Raw genomic sequence first — 24,582 nt, forward strand, 5'->3', positions numbered from 1 at the left:
TGATGCGGGTTCGATCTGTCGGGGGAAGGCTTCTTCATTTCTCCTTCCTTCACTCCATAGTTTTTTCCATCGATCTTGCCAATAACGACAAGATTCTCTAGGTTCTTATCAGCTATAATAGGGAAGTGGCCAAAGTGCCAATAAGGTATTGGCAAATAAAAGATTAATATTCTTATAGTCATTTTATGCTACTTGATTGTGGAGCTTTCTTTCGTTTCGCTGGGTAGTGGAAGCGTAGTATTCTCACAGTAAAAATAGATTACCAAAATCTTTTTGTGTTAGTTTTTTTGTGTTAGGTATTTAAAATTTCAACCGTTATAACCAATCTGACGGATTTTTTTCATAAGTAATAATGTAATACAAAGAGTGAAAAATTAATATATATAGATAACATAGTAACAAATAAAAATAACAGAAATTTCAGAAAATCTTTAATTTTAATAATTGCTTTCATTTTTTCATCAACTATGCTGTACAGACTACTTCGCTTAAATTAGAATTAGCAATTAATAATTGCACGTAAAAAAACTTAACAAATAGGTACTTTCAACTTTTCAATTGGAATGAACAATTATTATATTAAGTAATATTTTTACAATATATATATATAACTCTACTAAATGAAAATCGTCTATATCCAACAAGCAGTCACAATCGCCCAATGATATGTAAAATTATTTTTAAAATTTTTATAACTTTTTTATTATTGCGCTCTAATTATAATAGTGTTTATTTTGATTATACATGATATTAAATGGTTTAGGTCAACTAGAGGGCGAACCCTGCGTTTACTGGGAGATCAGGCGAGCATGCATGGTCTTGCAAAAGGAGTCCACGCTCGTCGACTTAAGTTACCATGTTGCTTCTTTCTGATGCTCCGGTTTTGTGGTTTTGGCTCTTAAAGTCTTTTAACCGAATTGGTGACGATTCGCTACCCGAATCGCCCTGAAATAAAACGGAATCAATCTTTATCGTTGTGTGAAAAAAATATTTATTCAGACGGAGATGCCAAACTTCAAAGAATTTTAAATTTCCTAGTACAGAAGATAAGTGTATTCAAAGGATATTTTGGACCAATGAAAACATCTTCTTAAGAAATCCTTGTGGTGAAAATATAGGCATGAATACACCTGGTCATAGTAACAAGAGGCCACTTCAATATTTCGCACAGTTCAGGTTTCCTTAAAATAACTATAAAAAATCCTTTACTCGAAGATCCTTTCAGAGGTATTTTACTATGGCGTAGCTACTTCTTACTCTCGTCATCCGTTGATTAGGTCTGAAATGAAGGCTGTATAAAATTCAATAAACTAACTTCAAAGTTTAGTAGGGTTACAATAACTGGTATGCTACAAAAAAAATAAAAATGTTATGTAATTATACCGTACATCTCTCTCTCTCTTTTCAGCCAATAAACGCCCACTGCAAGGCTTTTAGGCCTTCAGAAAGATTTCTATGAAGTGATATACATGGGGGAATGTAATCGCCACGCTTGGCAAGCGCGTTGACGATCGCAGTGTGATATTGTGGTACGCAGAAAACGCTGCTGCCTATGTTCTGGAATCTTGTGAGAGGTGACAATCCTATATAATTAGTGAACAAAGTGTGAATAATTTAAGATTGTATCCGGGGATTAGATCCACGGTCTACAAGTCTCAGTCCTCTGCCAATGCTCTTAATAACGTATATAAGAAACTATTATAAAAAGCTTTTAAAAACACTATTTTAATATTTGAAAAAAGCTGGTTTATTCAAGTTACTAATTCTATACTTTAGTTCCATATATTAATACCACATAGTAGTTTTTTTTTGTAATCATACAAGAAAATATTTTACTTTTTTTCCAACAACTTTGTTTTCCAAAAGATATTGAATTACGGATATATGGTTTTACAATATCGCATAGCATAGTCATACATTAGAACCAACGAAAGGAATTATATTACAAACCAAATTTTGTTTGGCTTCCCCTATGATGCGGTTAAGCTCCTCTGGAATTTTCTCTAATATTTTGTATAATGTTGGTCTATTTAAAATATAGGGCCTATCATATTTGATTCAATACCAGCCTTAGAACTCAAAAAGTAATATTGTCTATATGCGAGGTCGTTGTTTGATTTTCCTTTTTTCGCATTTCCTAAACCTTTCTTTTTCCAATATAACATACAATAAAAACTTTAATTATTTTCATAAAAAACCTTGTTTTATTTTAAAATGATAAACAATGTTTTTGATGGAAGACACCATGGGTATATTAACACTAATGAAAAACGTGAAAAAAAAATGGTATACTCAATTCCATTGAAACAACGTACGTTAGCACCGAGCGAAGTGGTCTCCTGAAGCAACAGCTCACTGTCGGTGCCGCGTGACTCCTTGTTCTTGAGAATGGACCGCGACCGCGAATCGCTCTCGAGGGGCCAACCTCCGCCTCCACGTTTATTGCCGTTCTTACCTGCTCAAAATGTTGATTGATAATTTACGAACAAAAGTTTCGAACCTAACAACATAACATCATTAGGCACGCCCGAGATGATCTAATGGCTCATAAAAGCTGTCATGTGGTGCTAGCTAGTGTACTCAATAAAACTAAAAAAAATATTATATTTCGTTATTTATTTATTAATTACGTTAACTTATTCTTTATCCAATATTTTTAAAATACAAAAGAAATAGTTTATTTTTAGCAAACCCTTACCAAATAGAATGTGATGATTTATGATTCTCGTTGCTATTCCCCTAGGCGGCCTCTTCTCCTCCTCCGTCCACTCCTGGAAATATCCATAAAGGTTTCGCTGCAGAACTAACCATCCATCATAGTCAGGGCATACAGGGAACGGTTGTTGAGTTCATGCTTTGAAACATGTAATAAGCATGGCACCATGCAAACATACAACAAATGGAAAAATCGAAAACGCAGTTCACGCCATATTATGGCCCAAGTAGAACTCAGACCACGGACTGCTAATTGTTTAGCACTAAATTGACGACTTCAGGACATCTACAATCTGCAGATGTCGGTCCCGGAGCATGTTATCAATTTACCTGCTGGAAGCGCGCTTTTCTATGTTTGGGCTTGGAGTCGTCAGGCCCCGGCAGGCAGACGGCCGCCGCTTCCTCGAGAGGCTGCGGCAGACTGGTTCGGGAGGCGTCGAGAGGTCTGGGGACCGCGGTAGCCCCCACGCCGGCCAAACTGCCGCGAGAACCGCGCGGCGACTCCTCGCCCTGCGAACCTTTCGCACACAACACGCTTCCGTCCCCTGACGCGCTCTTGCGCACTCCATTAAACTCCACCGAACTCACGGGCACGCTTCCCCCCGCGCCGCCGCCGCTACCATCGAGAGGATTCACATACAAGTTTGACGAGTCGTTCTCGCAGGCGATGTCGCCCTCTGAAGGAAAAGGGTGCGTAAGGCATGATGCAAATGTATCTGCAATGTAAGACATATACGCACATGGAGCCGCGCCACACCGCTCGCACGGTGCTCTGCGCGGCTCGCACGCCGACACATACACGAATGTACTAGGTGCCAAATCTAATAAAGGTTACGGTGAACGAATACCCAGTGTTCGTAAAATAAGAAAACTGAAAGTGATTACAAAAGTACAACATATATTTTTATCAAGGGGTCATTTTTGCAATGTTTAATCAATAAAACGGTGTTCATAAAGTGGATAACAGTAGAGGTGTTACACGGCAACAAAAGATTGAGGTGTAGGTAGAAGAAACAAGCATCAAAATTGATGGGTAAAAAGACCTGTCCATCAAAGCATTGCGAAGTCATAATATAAGTTTTAATACTAAGAAGCAAGATGAATTGTGACAGTGTAGGAAATGTTTATTTCCGAAGCTAAGTTTTAATGAAACTAAAATAACTTGGACATTGTCTCCGCTTTTGTTGTTTTGACAGACAGGCACCTAAGCGATTATTACCTACCTGGACTATCAAGGCTATTGGGGGTGGCTTCGGGCAGAGCTCGAGGCGCAGGATGTCGTTGCAGGCACGCTAGCTCTACGCACACCGGCTGTCTTAAGTCTGAAGTTGACATTGGCATCAGCTGCTCTGCGTCTATGAACTCTTTGTAGCCCTGTAAAGTACGACTTATTTGTAAAATAGAAACAAACCGCTCCGCAGGTTAACGTTGTAAAAACTAAGTATCTGTAGTTGATTTGATTCAGTCCTTGTATAATATAACATTTCAGAACTAAATTTAGTTAGCGAACATTAAGATATTTATTTTTATTTTGTCTAAAAAACGTTTTAGGCAAAATCATTGAAGTCAAGTATACTCATTTTTAAATAAAATTTTTAAATGTGCCTATAAAAATAAATTAAACGTTTAAGCATAAATACATAAATACCGTTATCGTTATTTATTTATTAATAAAAGCTTTCAAATCAAATACGCATTGATTTTGAACATGTTAAAGCATGCTCTAGGTAAGACTATTGATGTTTCTGTATTTTACGGTATTATGTTATTTGAATAACGGTTTCCAGGAATACGTTTTAAGAAGAAATATGATGATGGTATGTATGTATTAAGCGTTAAGACTAATTTTACTTATTTCAAAATGGATCAATTAATTTTTAAATTTATTGTATAAAAATATATATATTTTGTTTAACATATAATAACAATAAAGAAAAATAGGATATTTTTACAAATTTCCAATTTTCTTTATTTTAATCCATTTACATTCATTATTCGAAAATTAAATTAAAAAATTATGGAACGGCAAACAATGTTAAAGTTATACATATACCATTCATGTTAGGGTTTAGTACCTTGAACGTGCAAAAACAACATTCAAACTCAGAAGGCAGCTGATCCAAGTCAAGTTGTTTGTCAGCCATCTTCTTTTCCTAGAAAAAGAGAAAACATCATGTGTTGCATTAATCAGCTGCTTCTGAAATTGTTAGTGAAGGAAATCATTGACGATTTTTACATCGATTCTGAGGTTTAGTTAGTCGAATAATAAAAATGTGAGACGACGACTTTCAAATCGATGTATGTAATCGACAATGATTCTGTAACAGCTATTTGTAACTACAAAATGAGGCAACTACGCTGTAACTTTATATGCTAGAAAGCGTTAGCTTATAGTTGGTAAGTCGATGAGGAGTAAGCTTACTGGTGTGGGTTCAGGATTAATGAGCAAGCGTTTCTCCGGAGTGCCCAGGCCCTCGATGGAGTATCGTCGATCCTTTTTAGGGCTGCTCTGAAACTGCGTCTTACTGTGTCAATACACTCCCTCCGATTAAGTTTTAAATGGGTGCGCCCAATATTTACACAAGTGCATAACAATTTTTAAACTATGAGAATTAAAAAATACATTAGGTTTTTTTTTTAATTTCTTCTTTATATTTGCATAGAACATTCTTTTATATATTTGTTATATGTGGAATAGCAATTCTTCAGATGCTTTTCAGAGAAGAGTCGTAAGTTACAAAGCGCATTTTTCGTAACAACCAGGATTATGGTAAAAGAATTTTTAATATGTAATCTTAAAGACATAAAATTTAAATTATTTAATTGTTTTACATTGTAAACGAGTAATCTAAAATGAAATAATTTAAATAAGTGCTAACAAATAATTGCAATACGTTACTATATTTACTAGCTAATGTCTAACATTATCTATTCACTAAAAATAAGTATTACAAAATTAAACGTACCTTTTTCCTTTGACTAAAATGTGAAATTGGTATAACGTAATAATTTATTCATCAAGTAACCGTAATATGTGGAGTAGTCACAGCGAAGCAAAGTTAATATTGGACGCACCCGGACTGCCAGAGGATCTCACCTGATTAGCGTCAGTACTCTGCGGCGTCTTATTAGAGATGGCGTGCTCGTACTGTTTGTAACAGCCAGTCGTGGCTGGAGCTTCGCCTTCCAGGCTAGTGGCGTCCGCCTGCGACAAGTTGTGTCCTGGAGACACACACCACCGTAAGTAGCCACGTTTCCTATTCTTATCCCTCGTCATCTCCATAGTCATAACAATAGTGATCAAAGTTGCGTAAATAAGGTTATTAACAATTAGAAGAAATGAAAGTAAATAGCAGCGTGAACTACACAACACACATTCAACACGAATAGTCTAAGAGATCCAGCGTCCTCCGGCACACACAACGAGCAGTCCGCAGAAGAGAATGTTAGTTCTAGAAGCGTTAGGCTTACGCTGACAATGTGATCGACCTTATACAAGTGTCTTCGTCGCACATCGCAAGCTACACGCGACGCGAACTCGGCCCCGGGCTACGGAAATGATATTAATGGGGCCGAGTGTGACGAGTGTGCGATAGTAGAAAGTGGCTCATCTGGCGTCGTCTCTCGCCTCAATGAGGACGCACTTGTCACCTGAAGACAAGGAATAAAACACTCTGAGTGCACCTCTTTGGAACGAACGAGTGAATATAGCTGTAGCTGCGATGTAACGTGAACTCTTTGAATCGGAATATGCCTGCGAGACCGGAGAGCTTGTCTATGCGACGTGCACACAATCGGCATTCACAGCATTCCGTAACGAACACACAGAATGAGCAGAACACGTGAGTCAGAGCATGCGTGCAGAGTGATATCGATTACGATTACAGGGCAAGACATATGACATGGAGAAGCGAGGCAAGTCTACCGCAGGGGCTACTGACCTGTATCCACGATGACGTCGATGAGGTCCATGCTCTTGGCGAAAGCATCGCGCAAGTTTATGTGGTGGAAGGACACTATGGATCCCTCGCGCTTGGCGCGCTCCAGTGCCTCCCGCCGTTTGAGCGCCTTCTCGCGCCGCATCTGATTCTTGTAAAACTCGGCGAAATTGTTGACGATAATTGGGATGGGTAACGCAATTACCAACACGCCGCAAATACAGCAAACTGAGCCGATGACCTTGCCCAACGGGGTCGTGGGGTAAATGTCACCGTATCCGACTGTGGTCATAGTGATGCCGGCCCACCAGAACGTTTCCGGGATGGAAATGAATTTAGTCCCCGGTTCTTCTTTCTCAGCGAAATATGCCAGCGACGAGAATATGAGTACCCCCATCGCGAGGAACAACATAAGCAATCCGAGCTCCTTGTAAGAGTTTCTGAGTGTGAAGCCGAGAGATTGCAGCCCGGTGGAGTGCCGGGCGAGTTTGAGAATACGCAGTATCCGCATTATACGAAAAATCTGTACAACACGACGCACGTCTTGGAACTGGTCGGTCGCGTTTTTGTTTGTTTCGAGTAGGAAAAGAGATACGAAATAGGGTAAGATGGCAAGTAAATCTATCACATTCAGTCCTCCTTTGAAGAACTTCCATTTATCCGGCGAGGCACTGAATCGCAGCACATACTCGAGGGTAAACCACGTGATGCAAACGGCCTCGACCATGGCCAGTTGCGGGTTATCCATGGGCGCACCTTTCTCGTCGTACACTTGCATTTGAGGTATCGTGTTCAGAGTGAGTCCTATGGTGGACAGGACGATGAAGAGGATTGATATCACCGCGATCACCTGCAAGCATGCCTCGCGTGAGCGGAGGGCGGCGCGACCTTCCGAGCTGCGTCTCTGTCGCGACAATACGCGACCACCCACCTCGTCGGTTTCAAAGTAATTAAAGTGTAAAGTAATAATGTTAGTGTCTATACAGTCTTTAAACATTTGTACAATACAAAGTTGACACAAGTAACAGTATAGTAGAAACGTAAATGTATGTAGCCATGTATTTACAAGTAAATGTCTCTTGTAAGCGGATATCTTAATGTTATAATTCTTATAATAAATTTAATATTTCAGGTGTAAAAATAACATCTATTTGTGTTTGTTAGTAGTGTTGTGTGGTCATGGTGTAGATACGATATTTAATTACAGTTAAGTAGGATGAACGAAAACGCGCAGCATTTTCATCGGTATTTTTTACCGAACTCTCCGCCCATATGGCAGATTATGTATATTTGCAGATTACGCGGCTTTGAGATGGCAGGCCGCAGAGAGCGCATAGCCTAAGCGCTGTAAAGTAGTCAAGTTCGAGCCTCGGACAATTACGTAGTATTATTTCACCAGATTTTCATTGGTGAGTGCCATCGCGTGTTCGTACATCATCCGCGTCGCTCGGTTAGTCAGATGAGTCGGAGGAAGCGAAGCGCGATTGGGTTGTATGGGGGAGTAAGGAAGGGGTTGGGGTGGGGACGCCGGCGAGCGGCGCTCAGCCGTGGTGGGAACGGGCGCGGGCACGGCGCGCGCGCTGCGGACGCTTGTCTGCGTCGCGCGCGTTCGTCCCGCGCCCGCACGCACGCCGGCCACGAGCGTCGCCGGCGGCGGCTGGTCACATCGCGTAAGCCCATCCCCTATTTGCAATATTGCGACAACAATTAAGCTTTGTTTTATTCAAATTATTCTCCCTTTCGAACATCGACGCGGCTGTGAACATCAAAGGTTATAAATCGATATGCTCACGCGGCCAACGCGTTCGCACACTGACTGCACTTTTCAGAAAATAATAAATACATAAATAGCAAGATAAAATATTCAATTAAGAATTATATGGCAATAAATATAATAATCATTACTGCATAACAAAATATACACGTACACACAACACGTACATCAAAAATCTTTCGTTAAAAACATTTTTTAGAAGTATTTATGATCGCAGAATCCATTCGTTAAGAATTCAATCTGAGTCGTGATATATGGTTAAAAGTTTTTTGACAGAATAAATAAAAAGATATATAGCTCTGACACAGTAATGTAATAACAAATAATAAAACTGTAAAACATTCTGAAGAAATGTAAATAAAAATTAACATCAGTGAACTTTTAAGTTTATTCCGTCAAACAACTTTCAACCATGTACCATGACGAAGATTAATTCTTAACAAATCGACTCAAATTTAAAATATACACGAGTTCTATAAAATGTAAATAACATAGACTTTTTAAGTACTACATAACGAGTAAGTATGTGTCTATTTTGTTGAGAAGTTTAGATTAATATATTTATTAAGTTTACATGCGGTGGTACACAAAACGTTTGTTCAACAGTAAATATTATCTACAATAACAATAAATAATTATATAGTAATAAATTGCAAAAAAAAAGTAAAGTAAATAATAAAAATCAGAGTTTTTCGTAAAATGGTAATGTTAAAATTGTATCGATACTTACATAAGTTTTTTTCCTTTACACCGCTGTTATCGAAAATACATGAATATATCTGCATTAAAAATATTTGCACAAAAGCGACCGTGTGAAGATTAGAGCACAGAACACAACACCACATTCCATAACGAAACGAGCGACACGATCCAACAACATCGAAATTAGATACAGATATACATAGATAGATGTTATTCATGCACCACAAATACAACACAATAACACATACAATGCGAGTGTATTCTAAAAAAAAATTATCCGTGTAGAGCCTTTCACACAGAAAAGATATATGTTAAATAGTCGATGGCGTACTCCAAACAAATTCTGTTCTTTTCAATTTTTACTAGATTTTCCTTTAGATTGCATAAAACATTTTTAAGGTGAAATTATGTATATTCTTTAAAATACACTCTGTACAAATTTGCACCAGGAACAAATGCAGTTGCTAGTTTAAAGGTTGCTTTTGAAAGTTAAATATTGTTTGGTTAGTTGTGTCTGGTTAAATACAACAAGTGAATAATTTAGTTATAGTAATTTAGTAGTTAAGACAGTGAGTATAATTGAAACATCGTGTAGAAACAAAGCCGATTATAGAATGTGCAAAAAACTTAGATTGTATCACATTATGGCGGCTAAGTATTGAGAAAATCTGTAATTCTCAGATCATAAAAAAATATTACATAGTGACAATGTATACCTGTGTACCTACTTATTAAATAGTAAAATAGATAAGTTAGGTTTACAATTTACAATTATTGTATAGTTGTATATATGTAGTAGTACGTGCTTGTTTTTACCACTAATTTACGTACAATTATCAAAGCTTCTAACTACTGATTGCCTAAACATTTTTGTAATAATCTTACATGTACCTTTTATTGACAACTTATTAATAATCCTGGCTTTGCTTGTAAAGAATACTATAAGTAAAAAAAACACAGTAAAAAGTTTTCAATGTTATTCAATACGTTACCCTGGCGGCGATACTAGTGGTGGGTTTTTCCAGCAAGTCCCACAGCCATTTTTGGTACTGTGCACAGGTGCCTTGACCGAATTCTTCCTCTTCGCGCTGACGGAGGCTTTCCGCTTCCTTTCGCATTTCTTCGTGTACGTGTTCTTTTCTTTGATGGTATTTGTGCTGGCAACAGGATTCCAAGTACAGTTCATCCACACCCCAGTATTCCAGGTCGTCACTGAACGCTAACACGCACATTTCGTCAACCAAATGTAATTTTCCAGTCCGATAAAAATTCAGTATAGAGCTGAAACTCTTTGGATGTCTGAAAAATACAATAAATTGAATATATCAGTATCATTTCTTTTATGTACTATGAAGTTGCAAAAAAGCATGAGACTTTTATAGCGGCAAGTCTAAAGCTGTAACTGTTACACTTAAACCTACATATGTTATCGCCCAATTGCTAACTTTTGTGTCCCGGCCGACGTTACACTTCAAGCAAAGAGAGAATAATCATTTTGTTGACTGGCGACGGCCTAAGAGTAGCGACAAAAGTGCAGCAGGAATGTATTACTCATACGCCGCATGATTTTAGGAACTCTTTACGATATTAATTCCGCAGGTATGTAAGTAAAGCCATGAATCATTGCCAATACAATTCATTTATTTAAAAAAATATTCCATAATTACAATCCTTATGTAACATGCTGCTTACTACATACAAGTCTTTAATTTTTATTATTCCTTTAGAGTTACTTATTTTTTTATTACTTGCAGCGTTAGACAAAACCCTAAAATACAAGTACAATATATTACTTTAAAAAAAAGGCCAAATGTATAAGGATTTATTTATTTCGATAAAGCTTTACTCCAACTATTAGCGATAACTTTAATAGGTCGGTCTAACACATCGTATAATGAGTACAAGAGATTAAACAGTAAAGAGAAAAATAAATATGTAAGGTTGTTAGGCAGAAATAGTTAAATGTCTACAGTTTTGACGATTAACAACTTTTAAAAATATCCATTTAAAAAGTAAACATTTCGTCGCTCTAGGTTCAAGTTTTCATTCAACGGTTCCAAGTCTTTGGATTAGCCTACCCTTTAATATATGCCTACCACAGCAACGTTCAAAATGTAAATCAAAGTAGTACAACAACAATTTGCTTCGGTAGACTCATAATCATCATTTGTCATTTTAGTCGAGGAACGTCCACAGGACATATCCAATGAGACGGGCTGGGAGCGGTTGCAAACGTCTTCCGATGACCTTAAAAAGAAGAGCAAGGAAAATTAAAATTAATTGTTCGTCGCACCTGTCAAAAAAGTACTCATTGTCTTGTAACGAGTAGTCGTTGCAGAGTTCAATAATCGCTTCGTGGGTGTTGCAGTCGCGCAGGCGGCCCAGCCGCGTATGTGGCAGCCGCTCGAGTGTGCTCCACATAACTTCGTGCCGCACACCGCCTACGTTGATAATCACACGCTTGCTCAGCGCCTTCGCGCGCAACATCATAAAAGGCTCCGGCGGTAGCGACGACATCGACCTGCGAATGATGGTATCATTTTTTTATTTTTTTACAATATGAATAGCATATGTCTTAATAACTGTTTAATTAGTTATGACTGCCATTGAGTACGGGCATCTAATTTGCGGCGCGAACTCCGTAAACCGTATCCAAGCGAGTGGAATGCTGGCGAGTATCTCAAACGTGCAAAGATGATTAAATCTTTGTTACTACATCCATACATAAAAACCTTACATACTTATATATACTCATTTATATACCTATACGTATACATGTGATTGTTTAATATTCAAAATATGTAATTTGAGTAGACGTTTACTTAATATTTTAGTGGGTTATTTTGATATAAGATATTGTGGCGTTCTTTTACCATATTCATTATTAAAGAGTGGTTTTTGTACCTTTTTTTATTGACTTGCTAATATTTTTCGATAATCTTGTTTTATAATATTATGACACTATCAGACTTGACGCAGTTTTTACAATCCGATGTTGTTTGTGGTTAAGGCTGGAGCTAACTTATTTAACTTATATGCGTGACTAAATTCCTCCTTAAATTTACTAATAAACTAACACAACTAAACAAACTACACAAGTTTGATATATATATATAAATCAATTTATGTTAGTACATTCATATAAAATTTAATTCAAGCACATATTTGAATTAGGCCATGAATAATTCGGTAACAGAAACCGCATGTGGACTCCCAGAGTAATATTAGTTACAGACGCTTTTGCCGCAAACGCCGCGCTTGGCTTTGTCGTTATTACCAAAATGTATACGCTTAATGTATATTGGCATATTGGCGTTCTCGGTATTTACCGCATCTGTCTAATTAAATATTGAGGAATTCATTCAAAGATAAATGATTTCTCTCTCGACTAATGAGTCGATAAAACCTAAAAGTAATATTCGATGAATAAACTTTTTACAATTTTTAATTTTTTAATCATAGCTTAGTAGTCTACAAGCCTAAAAACGTACTTAACTAAACAATGTTTTGGACAAAATCACTAATATGAGATAATAAAAAGCTACGAGCATCATAGCCAAGACGGACGGAAATAACCTCGAACAAGTGAAGGTGACTGGAAAAGTCGAGGACAAGCGTCCGAAAGGTCGAAGTCCCATCAGTTGGTCGGACCAAAAACGCTCTTCACTTAACCTCAAACTATGCGCTGTGCTCTACCATGCTTAAGATAGAAACATGTGGCGCAGTATAATGAAGAAGAAGTTAACTCCATATCCTCAACAATGAGGGTAACAACGCAGCGAGGTGCACAAGCGATTTTTTTTATTTTATTTATTTTTAAAACAGCTTACAGACTAACAATAAATGGACTTTAAGAAACACACATTGCTATAATTATGGTAAACTGTCTTTTTTAATTACATTCGCAAGGGGAATTGATGAGGCATTGAAAATGTACATTTTCGATTTATAATATTTATATTCTTCGACAAGCAAAGCTGGCGGAAGACAGCCAGTTTTTAATATTAATGATAAGTGAGTTTTTAATCTCATATAAGGAGCTAAAATCTTAGAAATAAGACTTTTCTTCATGTACTGACCAAAGCACTAAGACTTAATAGCAATGCGCAAGCCACGTTAGCCAAACCATAGAAAAAATATGGAGAACACAATAAACTGGAAAGGATCATAAGAATGAAAAAAGTCGGCAAACCATTGAAAGAATAAAACAACGAGTGAACGGTAGGGACAAACAAATCTAGAAGACTTTAGAGGAAGCCTTTACCTATGAAATCTTTATAACAATACCAACCTCAATTTTATCTTGTTTTGTATCTTGTTTACACTGTGTGGAATTTTCAGTTTCCGCCAGTTCGACGAGATAAGGCGCAGAGCGCGCTTCGCCTAAAACCTCTCTTAAGCTAACAAAGCTTGAGCACCTGGGGAGTCTCGGCTCGGTCCACCACACACTAGTTTGTCACCAGATTGAGTAACAGCAAAGCTGTTAGATTGCTAAAGTAGCCTCTTCATGGAATGACTAGGGGACCACGGCTTGAGCTGTCACTCATCGGTAATACAGGTTTAGCATTCTGAGTCGAGGGTGACCGAGAGGGCCGAACCTCTACTTAGTTGGTTGGCCTGGCTAACATGGCTCGCTTTGGAAAGAGTTAGCTCAGGAAGAGAAATGGCTGAAAGAGAATTCCATCAACACTTTTATGAATACTTCTATAATATACCGTTTGTACATGAAAAGGTTTATCATCATCGTCATCATATAACCGATATACGCCCACTGCAAGGCATAGCTCTTCTCCAAAGATCGCCACAATGTCTTCCCGCAACATTAATTGTGCTGTCAGTATACCTAGTAGGTGGCTTACCCAGGCCGCGTTCGCTGGTTGAGTGTACCAAGTAAAGTAGAAGAGTACCTGGAGTGCGTCCGCTGTAGCGCAGCGTTGGCGAGCGCGGGCGCGGGCGCCGGCGCCAGGCCACGGTCGAGCGGCGCATCGTGCGCGGGCGCCGCGAAGCCCATGGGCGCGCGCGGGGGCGAGTCGCCCACGTGGCAGCGCGCGCCGCGGCCCGCCCCCTCGCCCACCATGCCGCTAGCTCATGGCGCCGCGCGCCGCATCCGCCCCCGCTGTCGCTCCTAATGTACTCGCTCCTCAAACTAGAAACAAAGAAACCACATTTATTGATGGCTTAACTTAACACATTGTACTCGGATCGCATATTAAGTGGTTATTGGTCGTCTATTACTGCTATATTCGATTAGTGCTGGGCGCACTTAGCCTTTTTAGCTTTCACAGTTTCGTTTTATTTTTTACTCAAGGCGACTTAGAACGGTCATCTCCCAACTCTGACAACGATTTAGCTAAAAGTGTTTGGAGAAAAGGTTCACGTCTTCCTCCGACAATCGAGTAGATATTAATTAGTCAATATAATACTTCAGGCATCATGTTCGACGTAGGCTTTTTTTTTAATTTATTGGTCTGTGGTCCATATGATCCGTTTCTGGTACGCTAAGAATACATTTATAAATAACACTGATGAAAACCATAGAAATGAAATGAGTATTTTTTCCAAATAATAAAACTGGATACCAAGTAGAAGGCAAAATTATTATTATTATATCTGAAGTTCTAATAAATAATATCTTTATTTAATTATATATTTATTTATAATGGTATTTTAAGCTCGGTTTTTTTTTACTACTAATAATCTGCCTTTTGGTATTCACGCAACGTTTATTAAAAAAATATTTCATTGTAATAATAGTGTTGACATGTTTAATAATTCATTCATTCATTCTTGTCAGTAGATAAGTGTCCTCTACAAAGCATAAGCATTCCCCAAACGATGACCGGTATAGTGGTACCTGCTTACAGAGACAATTCGCTACCCTCGCGTCTACCCGCCTGTAGGCACCATTTGAGAACCTTTCGGCCTCAACGTATTTTCAATAATAATTCAACAACAAATTTTTCATTTTACACCATATTTAATTGCAAATCAAAAGTTTCAAGAGTTATAATATAAATAACTGGGTTAATATTTTTTCCGACTTCAAGTCTAAATCCGTACGTTGTCCAAGGGCATGAAACTAGCTATTACATTATTGGATTAAAGAGATTAAGTTTATCAATCTTCGCATCATTATTAGATTAATAAATATTTATATTATTAATCTAATCCGTCTTTGTAAAAGATACAATATATGTATTATTAAAAGACTAAAATACTAAATCTTTCAAAAAGTATACCTCCTTCATTATTATTTCAGCCATTGGACGTCTGCAGCAGGTGGCAGGTATCCTCAATAGCTATCTTTTATGTACGCTATGTGGCTTGCCCACTACCCCTTGACCTGCAAATATGCTGGGCTATGTCCGTTATGTACATTCGTCCATAAATCTCCTCATTACTAATTAATAGCCCCTGTAGACAAATCCTGATCATTGCTCTCCACATTATCAGTTAAGTTAATTTCTCTTCTTTTGAATTATCAGTAATTTAGCAATAAAGGTAATACCGAACAGATGACGATAATATAACGAATGATTAAGATAAAAACGAAAATAATGAACAGATTGTATTTATAGAGAGCACGTGGAGGTTCTAGGCGGGCTGTGTCGGCGATCGATGAAAAGATCTGTACGCCCTGCGGCCCACGCCGTTCCAGCCTTCAGACCGACCCTTATCTAATTATAGTAACAGCTTTAAATGCACCTCACTTTGCCATCAATTGTAAGCTGCAACATACGTGTAAGCTTTTTGGACGATTAATTAAAACTGTACGAATAGGAATAGTAATATTTGTTTAGCTCGGTGTTTCGTTAGACTATATATATTAAACTAAAAAATTAAGTACAATGACATGTCGATTTATATTCAAAACTTCTTTATTCGATATAATTAGAGTAGATTACATCTCTTATTGTAGTCATGCCTACACTTGATCGAATTATAAATGCCTCAGGCATGAGAAGAACAGGTGAAAGAAACTCAGCGTTATATTACTCAGGGTTATAAATTCTTAAAAAAAATATATAAAATCAGTTATTTAATAAATATTTAATAATCCGAATTCTAATGATATGTTATCTTCTATGAAGTTACACTGTAGAATCCCTTAGCACACCATCGTTTTGGATATATTTTTAAAATTAACAATAAAAGCTTTCTTAACATTATTTTAATTACTATTATTATTTTTGTTTTGGAATTGCATTACTATATGATAATAATCGAATTGTAAAATACAAAGGTTTTATGTACAATAATTATATAATAAGTAAAGTCATAAATAGCCTTATCAATTTTTACTTAATAATATTTAACTGCGTCGCGTCGTTTGCGTCTTAGGTTATTTGGTAGTTCACGAACTATTCTTAGTTTTTATTCCACCGAGTGTTTGTCTACGGTTTAATTACGTAAAACTTTGTTGTCCAATATTTTCGAGCACCGACTCTCAACTGAGTCATCGTAATAGTACGGGGTCATAAATCTTATTATGTTTCTTTGTAACTATTTCTTTGATAAGTGCTTATCATCCTTTGCATTTGTACGCCAAATATAGACAATGTCAAATATGCCAATATGCACATTTAATTGTAAAACAAGAAATCCAAGAAGTTAGGAAAACATTACTATAGCAAAAACGTCAATGATATCATGAATACATGAAGACAAAAAGGTTATATACCCTACCAAGGCTGTTCCAAACTGTTCTCACCGGAGGTTAATTGCCTAAGCTTAATCTTAGACAGCAAGCTGAACTTGAGCTCACAAAAAACAAAGAGCCGTGTCAAACAACCGAGAAGGAGTGCATGGTTTTTGACAATGCAGATAAATTATAAGTAAAAAGTAGGATCTGACGTCTATCATCACCCTCTGGTTGAACAAAACAGTCATCCGCCATCAGGTCACAGACACCTCTGGTAGTGGCCCAGAATAAACCAGGTAACTGCGAGGTCAATACTCTAAAGACTCCAGAGGAAAGCGTTCATAGCAGTGACGGGCCGCCCGAGAACCGCAACGACCGCTGCCTTGGAGGCAACGATAAACCTGCCTGCCTGCCTTCCCTAAACCTACATGCAAAACCGGAACCTGCTTAACGAACGGCATGATATATTAATTTAAATTTAAAAACTTTCGCTCCATATTTCTATGAATATGAATAATAAATTTAAACTAATTAACGGTGCTATAAATAGGAAACAATTTAAGTATTTGTTTCACTATAACATACTTTTATAAAATTCATACTCCAATACATGTACCGTCGTTCAACGAGGATTAGATCTGTTTGACAAACAGTATATACACTTAAACACGTAAGTGTTCTTTTGTACCAGATATCACATTTTCATGTACGCAATAGTAACAAATGTTTGCTCTGGGCGCCACTCAGTCTATATTCGACGTACAATTGCAAGACGAGTTCTCTTACTTGGCACCACCAAGTTATAACATAACAGCCTATAGGCGCCTGTTTGAGAACATCAGTCTTTTAAATGTATAACGGTATGCAAATTTACTCAGAACACTGGAAGATTAATCTTTCGTCCCTTCAAGATATGTATCTTGTTGGTAATAGTTTTATTTATAGGTTTAAGTTGCATGTAATGACGCTTTATATATTTCAATAATTTTATGAGGATTTAGCTTGGATCATATTCCACCATAATAAATAAAGCTTTTAACACGTTCTCTAAGTTTTTATTCATCTCTTTTATATTTATTTACTCCTCGCTGTAATTAAATTATAATAATTTATTCTTTCCCCTCTTACTGCTACTCAAGTGTATACAAAACATTTCATTTGTAATTATATTATATATATTTGAATAATGTATGGAATTACCACGGTAATGTATGCATTACGTATACATATTTATGTGCGAACAAAATGTATATTTTTCTCAAGAGTCCCAGACGTGCCATAAAATTGCGTATAGTCAAAAAGTAAATAAATTTTATGTCACGTACTAAAGTCTTATATTCTATATATTTTTACAAAGATACTCTTGTTTTATGTGAATGGGAAACTCTTAATATTTTATTAACATTTCTTATATTACAATATAAGAAATGTTACATGATTAGCAAAGTTTTTTTGTGCTCTGGTCTGTAAATACAATTAACTTTGAATAAACTGTATATCTTTGTCTGTCCATTTGGCTAAAAAAAAGTGTATTTCTTTTTAGTACATTATGTCAATAAAGTAATACAAATAAAAAAAATAAACTTGTCATATGTGATATTTTTATTTTGAAAAAGCCGTTAACGACGTTGCAATTAAAAAAATATGATTTACAATAACTTTGTAACAGGTAGTAGCCAAACGCGTTAACCTATAAAAACTCGTTCCCTCTCATCACGAATGAGCGAAAATTATGTGGGTTATGACGAGAATGCTTAACGTTAACATTGCTTAATAATTTAAAGTTCAAATCTACGGTAGGAATTTTAATTTAGTTTTTCCACCCTACTTTTTTCCATCTGTTTCGACTATTAATATTTACAGTGTCAACTTCCGTTCTTTAATTTTTCCTTCATACATGTTTTAAATATCAACTAAAAACGTAAAGATTTTGAAAATTTCATTGAGATTATAAATAAAAAACGAAATTCCAAAGAAGTTTAATAAATTAATTTTCTTATAAATTTTATCGAGTACATATTACATAGTACTTTATAAATTTAACGACGAATGTAATAAACTTTGTCTGCACTAAGTTAAAATGTTTATACTTCGAATAACTTTTGTCATTTACGAAACACATACTAAAACTTTCAATTGTTATATCCAAAAGTTAAAAGAAAAAAAGGTATGATGGTGAAAAACGTAACACGTTTCTTTCATAAAAGTTTCATATTTTTATATTCTGTTACGTAAGCGGGAGTGAGAGGGAGCGACCGCTGTAAATAGGCTCGGTAGGAATGAGGGTGGAGACAGCCTCCGTATTGATCTCGAATTGTGAACGGGACAGGCGAGAAGGCGCCGCCGCTAGTAAATAAGCAGATAGGTGTTCCCCCAACTTTTGCTATCACAGACCTCATCATCCACAGTAACGTCTTCTATCGATCTTAACCGAAATATTAAAAGTATGTGCCTCATTTGAAAACGAACATATTAATGAAACAAAAAAACTGAGTCGCACTGGTTAAAATATTTTATATTATTTTTATTAAACAATTTTATATTTAAATCTCCGCAACATTTTCTTTAAGTCAGTGTTGAATTTTCTTCCAGTCTTGAATGATTATAATTCTGCTGAAATTGTTCTGTAATGGTCATCTCTTGGATTTAATTATGTTATTTAGCTGATTGATATCTTCGTACTAAAATATTTATGCAAATAAACCAAGGTTACAGTAATAACATCAGTTTTTTATTATGGTGTAAAATATTCCTTACGTGTTTTAGATAACGTTAATCGTCTATGATATTGTAATTATAATACGGTAATAATAATATTAGTAAGAGAAATAAGTGCTTAAAAACAGAGATTATCTCATATTAGAGATCAGAGATTATAAAAAGAGTTGGCAGATATATATTTAGCTAATATTTTAAATGGCTCTATCAATTGTGTCGAGCTCATTTGTTCTTACTTTATATGTTTTCCATTTTTTAGCAGAGGAAACCCAAGCTACCCTTTGTTCCTTATGATCGAAGTAACTATTAAAAAAACTTTTTTTCATGCTCCGCGTATATTGAATAAATTGATCGAAGAATTCGAATTTTAAATTTTTTGTCTCAACTCACGTGCATTAAAGCGCAAACCCACCAACGATTTCTTTGGTTCTTGAATAGAGAAATTTTTAGTTTGTAATTCTTTAAAACACCTCTTACATGTCTTGTCTTGGTCTTGTTCAGTAACTTTTTTTAGCATCTATATAGGATTTCGTTTAATTGATTGGTTTTGAAGTGCACATAATCTAATTCTCGTTAAAGACTGAAACTTGTAATGACGTCTTATTAAGTATGTCGTTTGCTATATGTCACTAGCTTAATTAATTTCATAAGTAAAATAAAAATGATAATAAAACTAAAATAAATTTTGAGGCACTAATTATTGAATTTCTAACTATAGTTACATCGTTTTAATTGCCATTTCAAATAAGCCATTCGAATAGTATTAACTGATTAGATTAGAAGTCATTGAAAGATTGGGTCAAAGTAGTTTGCGGCAAGCCCAAATGACCTCACCTTTTTAGTACAAAAAACAAACGGAATAGCAGTTAAAATATAAGTCGAGATTTCGTTGACTCGATAAAACTATCGAATATATTACATAACGGTGAAATTTACGCTATCTTAATAAAGTACTAACTGTTCCTAAATCGTAATCTCATAAGATTCGACTATGATATTTTTATTATATGTATATAATATTTGTTAACTAATCATGTAATTACCCGTAACAACTTCCACCATTACTGTGTTTGATATTTTTTATTACATCTCGTTCAAAACGGGGCATTACTTTAGCAAATTAAATAATTGCTTATAAAAAATATAGATATAACGTAAGTAGGACAATAATGAACAAATTTAATTATAATCACCCTGACCTCTGCGATACTGGCCGGCGAGCTTATTGCAAAGATCAACAAGAGTAATCATACATTTTTAATAAAATAGTTGTTTCAAGAAGATTTCATAGAGTCTTTACTAAATTATAGCAATGTATAGTATAAAAATTTAAATCTTAATATTAATTTTAGAAATGTAAACATTAATAGCGATATTCTGAAGTTGATAATAATATTAACTATTTTAAAATACTTTTTATTTTAATCAATTTGAGTAACTACTATTCTCAACTCTTTACGAATATATAGGTGAACTAATTTTAACATTCATTTTATCAAGGCAATCTTTTTGACTGGTTAATGTAAGTTTAACACACAATCAAGATATACTTAATATTACGCACGCAATAAACAGTAAATACTAAATATTTTCTTCGCACAAAAAGTTATATGATACAAAAAGTTCCATAAATCTCTGTCGCTAACAAAACCCTCCTTTGTTGTTTGACAGAAGGCATAGTGGTGACAAACATTGCTGAGTAATCTAGTACATACAGTTTCCGGGACAGTAGCTTTGATGAACGACACAAAAACATGACTTACGATTAAAGCAATGAATTTCAAACATTTAGTAAAGCCAACATTATACAGGGTGATCGAATATAGGTGTCAGAGATTCAAAGGGGTGAATGTATAGCCCATTTGTTGTCAATTAATGAACGGTACACTCTGACCAAAAATTAATAGTTGCAAAAATAATAAATAATGCCATAATGGTATATTAAGAAAACACGTTTTAAAAATTCGTATTACTACATATTTTAATTATATTGACAACAATCTGTCCCTGCATACTTTGTACTGCCTGAAATTATTTGCCTGTTGTATATCAATAAAAAAAAAAATAGTGTAACCTAAATAAGGGCGATCACTTTAAAGAGGATGCTTGGAAATACGTATAAAAGTTTAAAAGATTTTTGCTGATAAATAAGCTACACCAATAACTCTGTACATTAAAATAAATAAAAAATAGAAAGCTGTAATGAAAATAAATATGTCAGATAAGAGAAATAATCAAAACAAATAAAAATAATGAAACATACAGCCCCAATAGGCTATCGTGTATTTTTTCATCGTGCCTGTTCATAAATCTCCGTATTAGAACTTTGGCATCACGCCACATAATAATTCATCGCAAATTGTACCATTATTGCTATGATATTTTTATGAAACTTAAATTTACTTTTTTTATTAAAACAAACACGCAAGTTACAACTTAGAATTATTTCAAATCAATATACTAAATCGATTTAATATTAACTCTGCGTCATGTATATCAAGTAAGGTAATATCAAAGGCATATTAGCTTTCGTAGAGTGGTTACACCGTAGCACTACGCGCCGGAGGTAACGCTACGTAGATATCTATGCTCTGCTTACCTCTGACCTTTCGTGGCGACGGTTAATGTAGCTCGCATAGACCTCGGGCGTTTTGATACAGGTAATTCAATCCATATGAGTACATGTAACCGATTACTTTAGTGTTTACAAGCGTTATTATACATAATGATTGATTATACATGTAAAAGCTTTAAACGAAAATGTGTTGCTCATTCGCTGTCAATTAATGTATGATCCTCCATCCTAACCGAAAATCAATAGTTTCAGACGTTATAAATAACCTAATGATAATATATCAAGAAAAGTGCGGATTACTACATATTTTATTATTTATTGTTTACTATCTGCCCCTGTAGACTTTATACTGCCAGAAGTTTTTAGCCTGTGAAAATGCTATAATATAATGTATTTTAAAGTGATCAATTTGTAATGTTTTTTGATGAATATGCTATAAATTTCACTTCAAAGCTTTTACACTTATGAACAATCTTTCCGTTCATGCAATTACAATATTATTTATTTAGTTTTTTTGTATTTCGTGCACATTTAACTTCTAAAAATAATATTTTACTTTTTATTTCTAATTGAAATCATTTTACTTTATCTTTCCACTATTAATATTTTTTCAAACTAGTTATAGAGTATACTAAATATTACAATAACGATATATTGTATAATTATAAAAATGTAAAATGTGGTATATGACATAGCGTTACAGTTGAGATAATGACCCTTTCAAGAAACAGCTATAATTTTTGCTGCTAAATTATGAAATATATTGATTGAAATTTAATTAGCCGCGATTGAATGATTGTGGACTCACGTTTCAAACGACCCGACCAAATCGCACGTTAATGACTTGTCCCATTAAAAGCGTTTTAATACGTGTTAATATTCATTAACTAACATTTACAAATGTACCAATCTTTGAACTCCCACACACAAACACACACATTTGCTATTATTTATACCTGTGCAAGAAAATCGACTATAATATTATAGACAAACTTTGGAAGTAAATGTTCAGTCGTTGATAATTCATATTTAACTAAATGTCAGGACTAAATCCCCTACTTCCATATTGCTTTATGTATAGTTAGTTGTTTATTAATAACAACTCGAAACAAACACGTTACATTTTCTAGACAATCTTAATAACACTTAATCGTAATAAGACAATAACAAATGCTTCTAATTTTTATTGGTATCGTGTCACCACACGACTTAAAAACCACATCTATCTCTCAAGCCAGTTTGAGTACTATTATTGTTGGCGCTAGTACAACGCCGAAGCGTTTTGAAAACCTTAAAAACAGAGAATCCTTAGAGTGATCCAACCAGAAGTTCAAGGAGGAAAAACCTTTGCCGAGCTAAAAAACGGTTGGTGGATTTGTACCGATTAAAATCCCAAAATCTCTATTAATAATTTTTTTTTCAAAACTAAAGGAATGCTTTCGTTCACTATCGTATTTTAACAGGAGAAGCCTGAACCGAGAACCTGGCCGACTTAATATTAGGCTTGTTGCGTTCACCTATTTTCATAAAAACTCGTAAAGTATTAGCTCAGACGTCATCACCGGACCAGAACGTATGTGAGTCAGGTCCGCTCGAATTGGCCGTGAAGGCCTTGTTATAGAAGTTAGAATAGGGCATGGTAACTATCTAAGATTCAGGACCCTAAATCCACTTGTGTCAAAAAAATTTGAATGTTCAATCAAGTTCAAGCTTGGATTGTGTATAAACATCTCCCGATCGCCTTTTTATAATTAGTAATCCTTTGACCATGTCCTATAACCTTGAAAATTTTATTACAGCTCAAAGCAGGTCATTATGGGTCGAATAAATATCGGCATCAAAAAGGCTTACAAAACAAAACATCAATGAAGGGTGATCATAAAAGTCAATGTAGTTTTGTTTATCCATCAGTAAACAGCAATTATGAAACACTTCAAAGTACTAATGGCAATAGAATAAATTTTCCGTTCCATGAAACAGAACCGAATTAGAGCGAGTGGTTGCCGAGCTAATGACGGCAATTATGGTCTTGTTTATTTGGCTCCTTACAGTGCCATCAAAAATATCAAGTATGACAAATTTTTAAATAAACTTTAAATTTTATTTAAAAAATACTATTAAGCTTTGATATAAATACGCAAATACTCTATGTAAGTCCAGCATTATTATAGTCATTTCAGAAGAACAATGCAATTAATCAATTGCAAGTCTCAAATTTCGTAGGGAGAAAAGAAAATTTTGCCACGTGCGAATAACAGCACTTTAAAAACACGAAATGCAATAGTTGCTGAAAAAAAAAACAACTTAAAGAAGTAATTATTAAAGTTCAACATTAATAGAACTAAGTGCGTTAACAACACTAAATACCCACCCCGACAATTACGGTGCGACATGCATCCGCGAGTAATATGTCCAGCAAATATGTCTTTTATGGACAGACAGATACTTGGTCAAAGACTAGTTTTATTAATGAAAAGTTATAACATTATGAAAAAATGAGTTATAAAACCATTTTATA

At 35.4% G+C, this 24,582-nt stretch overlaps 1 protein-coding gene across 4 annotated transcripts in view; it reads right to left on the reverse strand.

Annotated features, from left to right (window-relative positions):
• Window positions 1-478: 478 nt before the first annotated feature.
• Shab (Shaker cognate b) overlaps window positions 479-24,582 on the reverse strand; it is a 60,194-nt gene continuing 36,090 nt past the window's right edge. Inside the window, exons 2-13 of one of the 4 annotated variants that reach the window (XM_068762297.1) lie at window positions 14,037-14,275; window positions 11,423-11,650; window positions 10,122-10,428; window positions 6,657-7,503; window positions 5,813-5,937; window positions 5,138-5,230; window positions 4,791-4,868; window positions 3,939-4,089; window positions 3,046-3,392; window positions 2,699-2,771; window positions 2,316-2,455; window positions 479-945 (exon numbers count right to left, since the gene is read on the reverse strand). In XM_068762297.1, the coding sequence (XP_068618398.1) occupies window positions 847-945; window positions 2,316-2,455; window positions 2,699-2,771; window positions 3,046-3,392; window positions 3,939-4,089; window positions 4,791-4,868; window positions 5,138-5,230; window positions 5,813-5,937; window positions 6,657-7,503; window positions 10,122-10,428; window positions 11,423-11,650; window positions 14,037-14,206 (2,658 nt within the window). In that variant the 5' untranslated portion in view covers window positions 14,207-14,275 and the 3' untranslated portion in view covers window positions 479-846. Of the gene's footprint in view, window positions 946-2,315; window positions 2,456-2,698; window positions 2,772-3,045; window positions 3,432-3,938; window positions 4,090-4,790; window positions 4,869-5,137; window positions 5,231-5,812; window positions 5,938-6,656; window positions 7,504-10,121; window positions 10,429-11,422; window positions 11,651-14,036; window positions 14,276-24,582 lie in introns of all 4 variants that reach the window. The other 3 variants (XM_068762296.1, XM_068762298.1, XM_068762299.1) reach the window with 3 other exon arrangements.

The sequence above is a fragment of the Battus philenor genome, unplaced genomic scaffold, assembly GCF_028537555.1.
Source record: "Battus philenor isolate CCGP_79_NKW_IND1 unplaced genomic scaffold, ilBatPhil1.0.hap1 SCAF_16, whole genome shotgun sequence".
NCBI classification, from domain to species: domain Eukaryota; kingdom Metazoa; phylum Arthropoda; class Insecta; order Lepidoptera; family Papilionidae; genus Battus; species Battus philenor.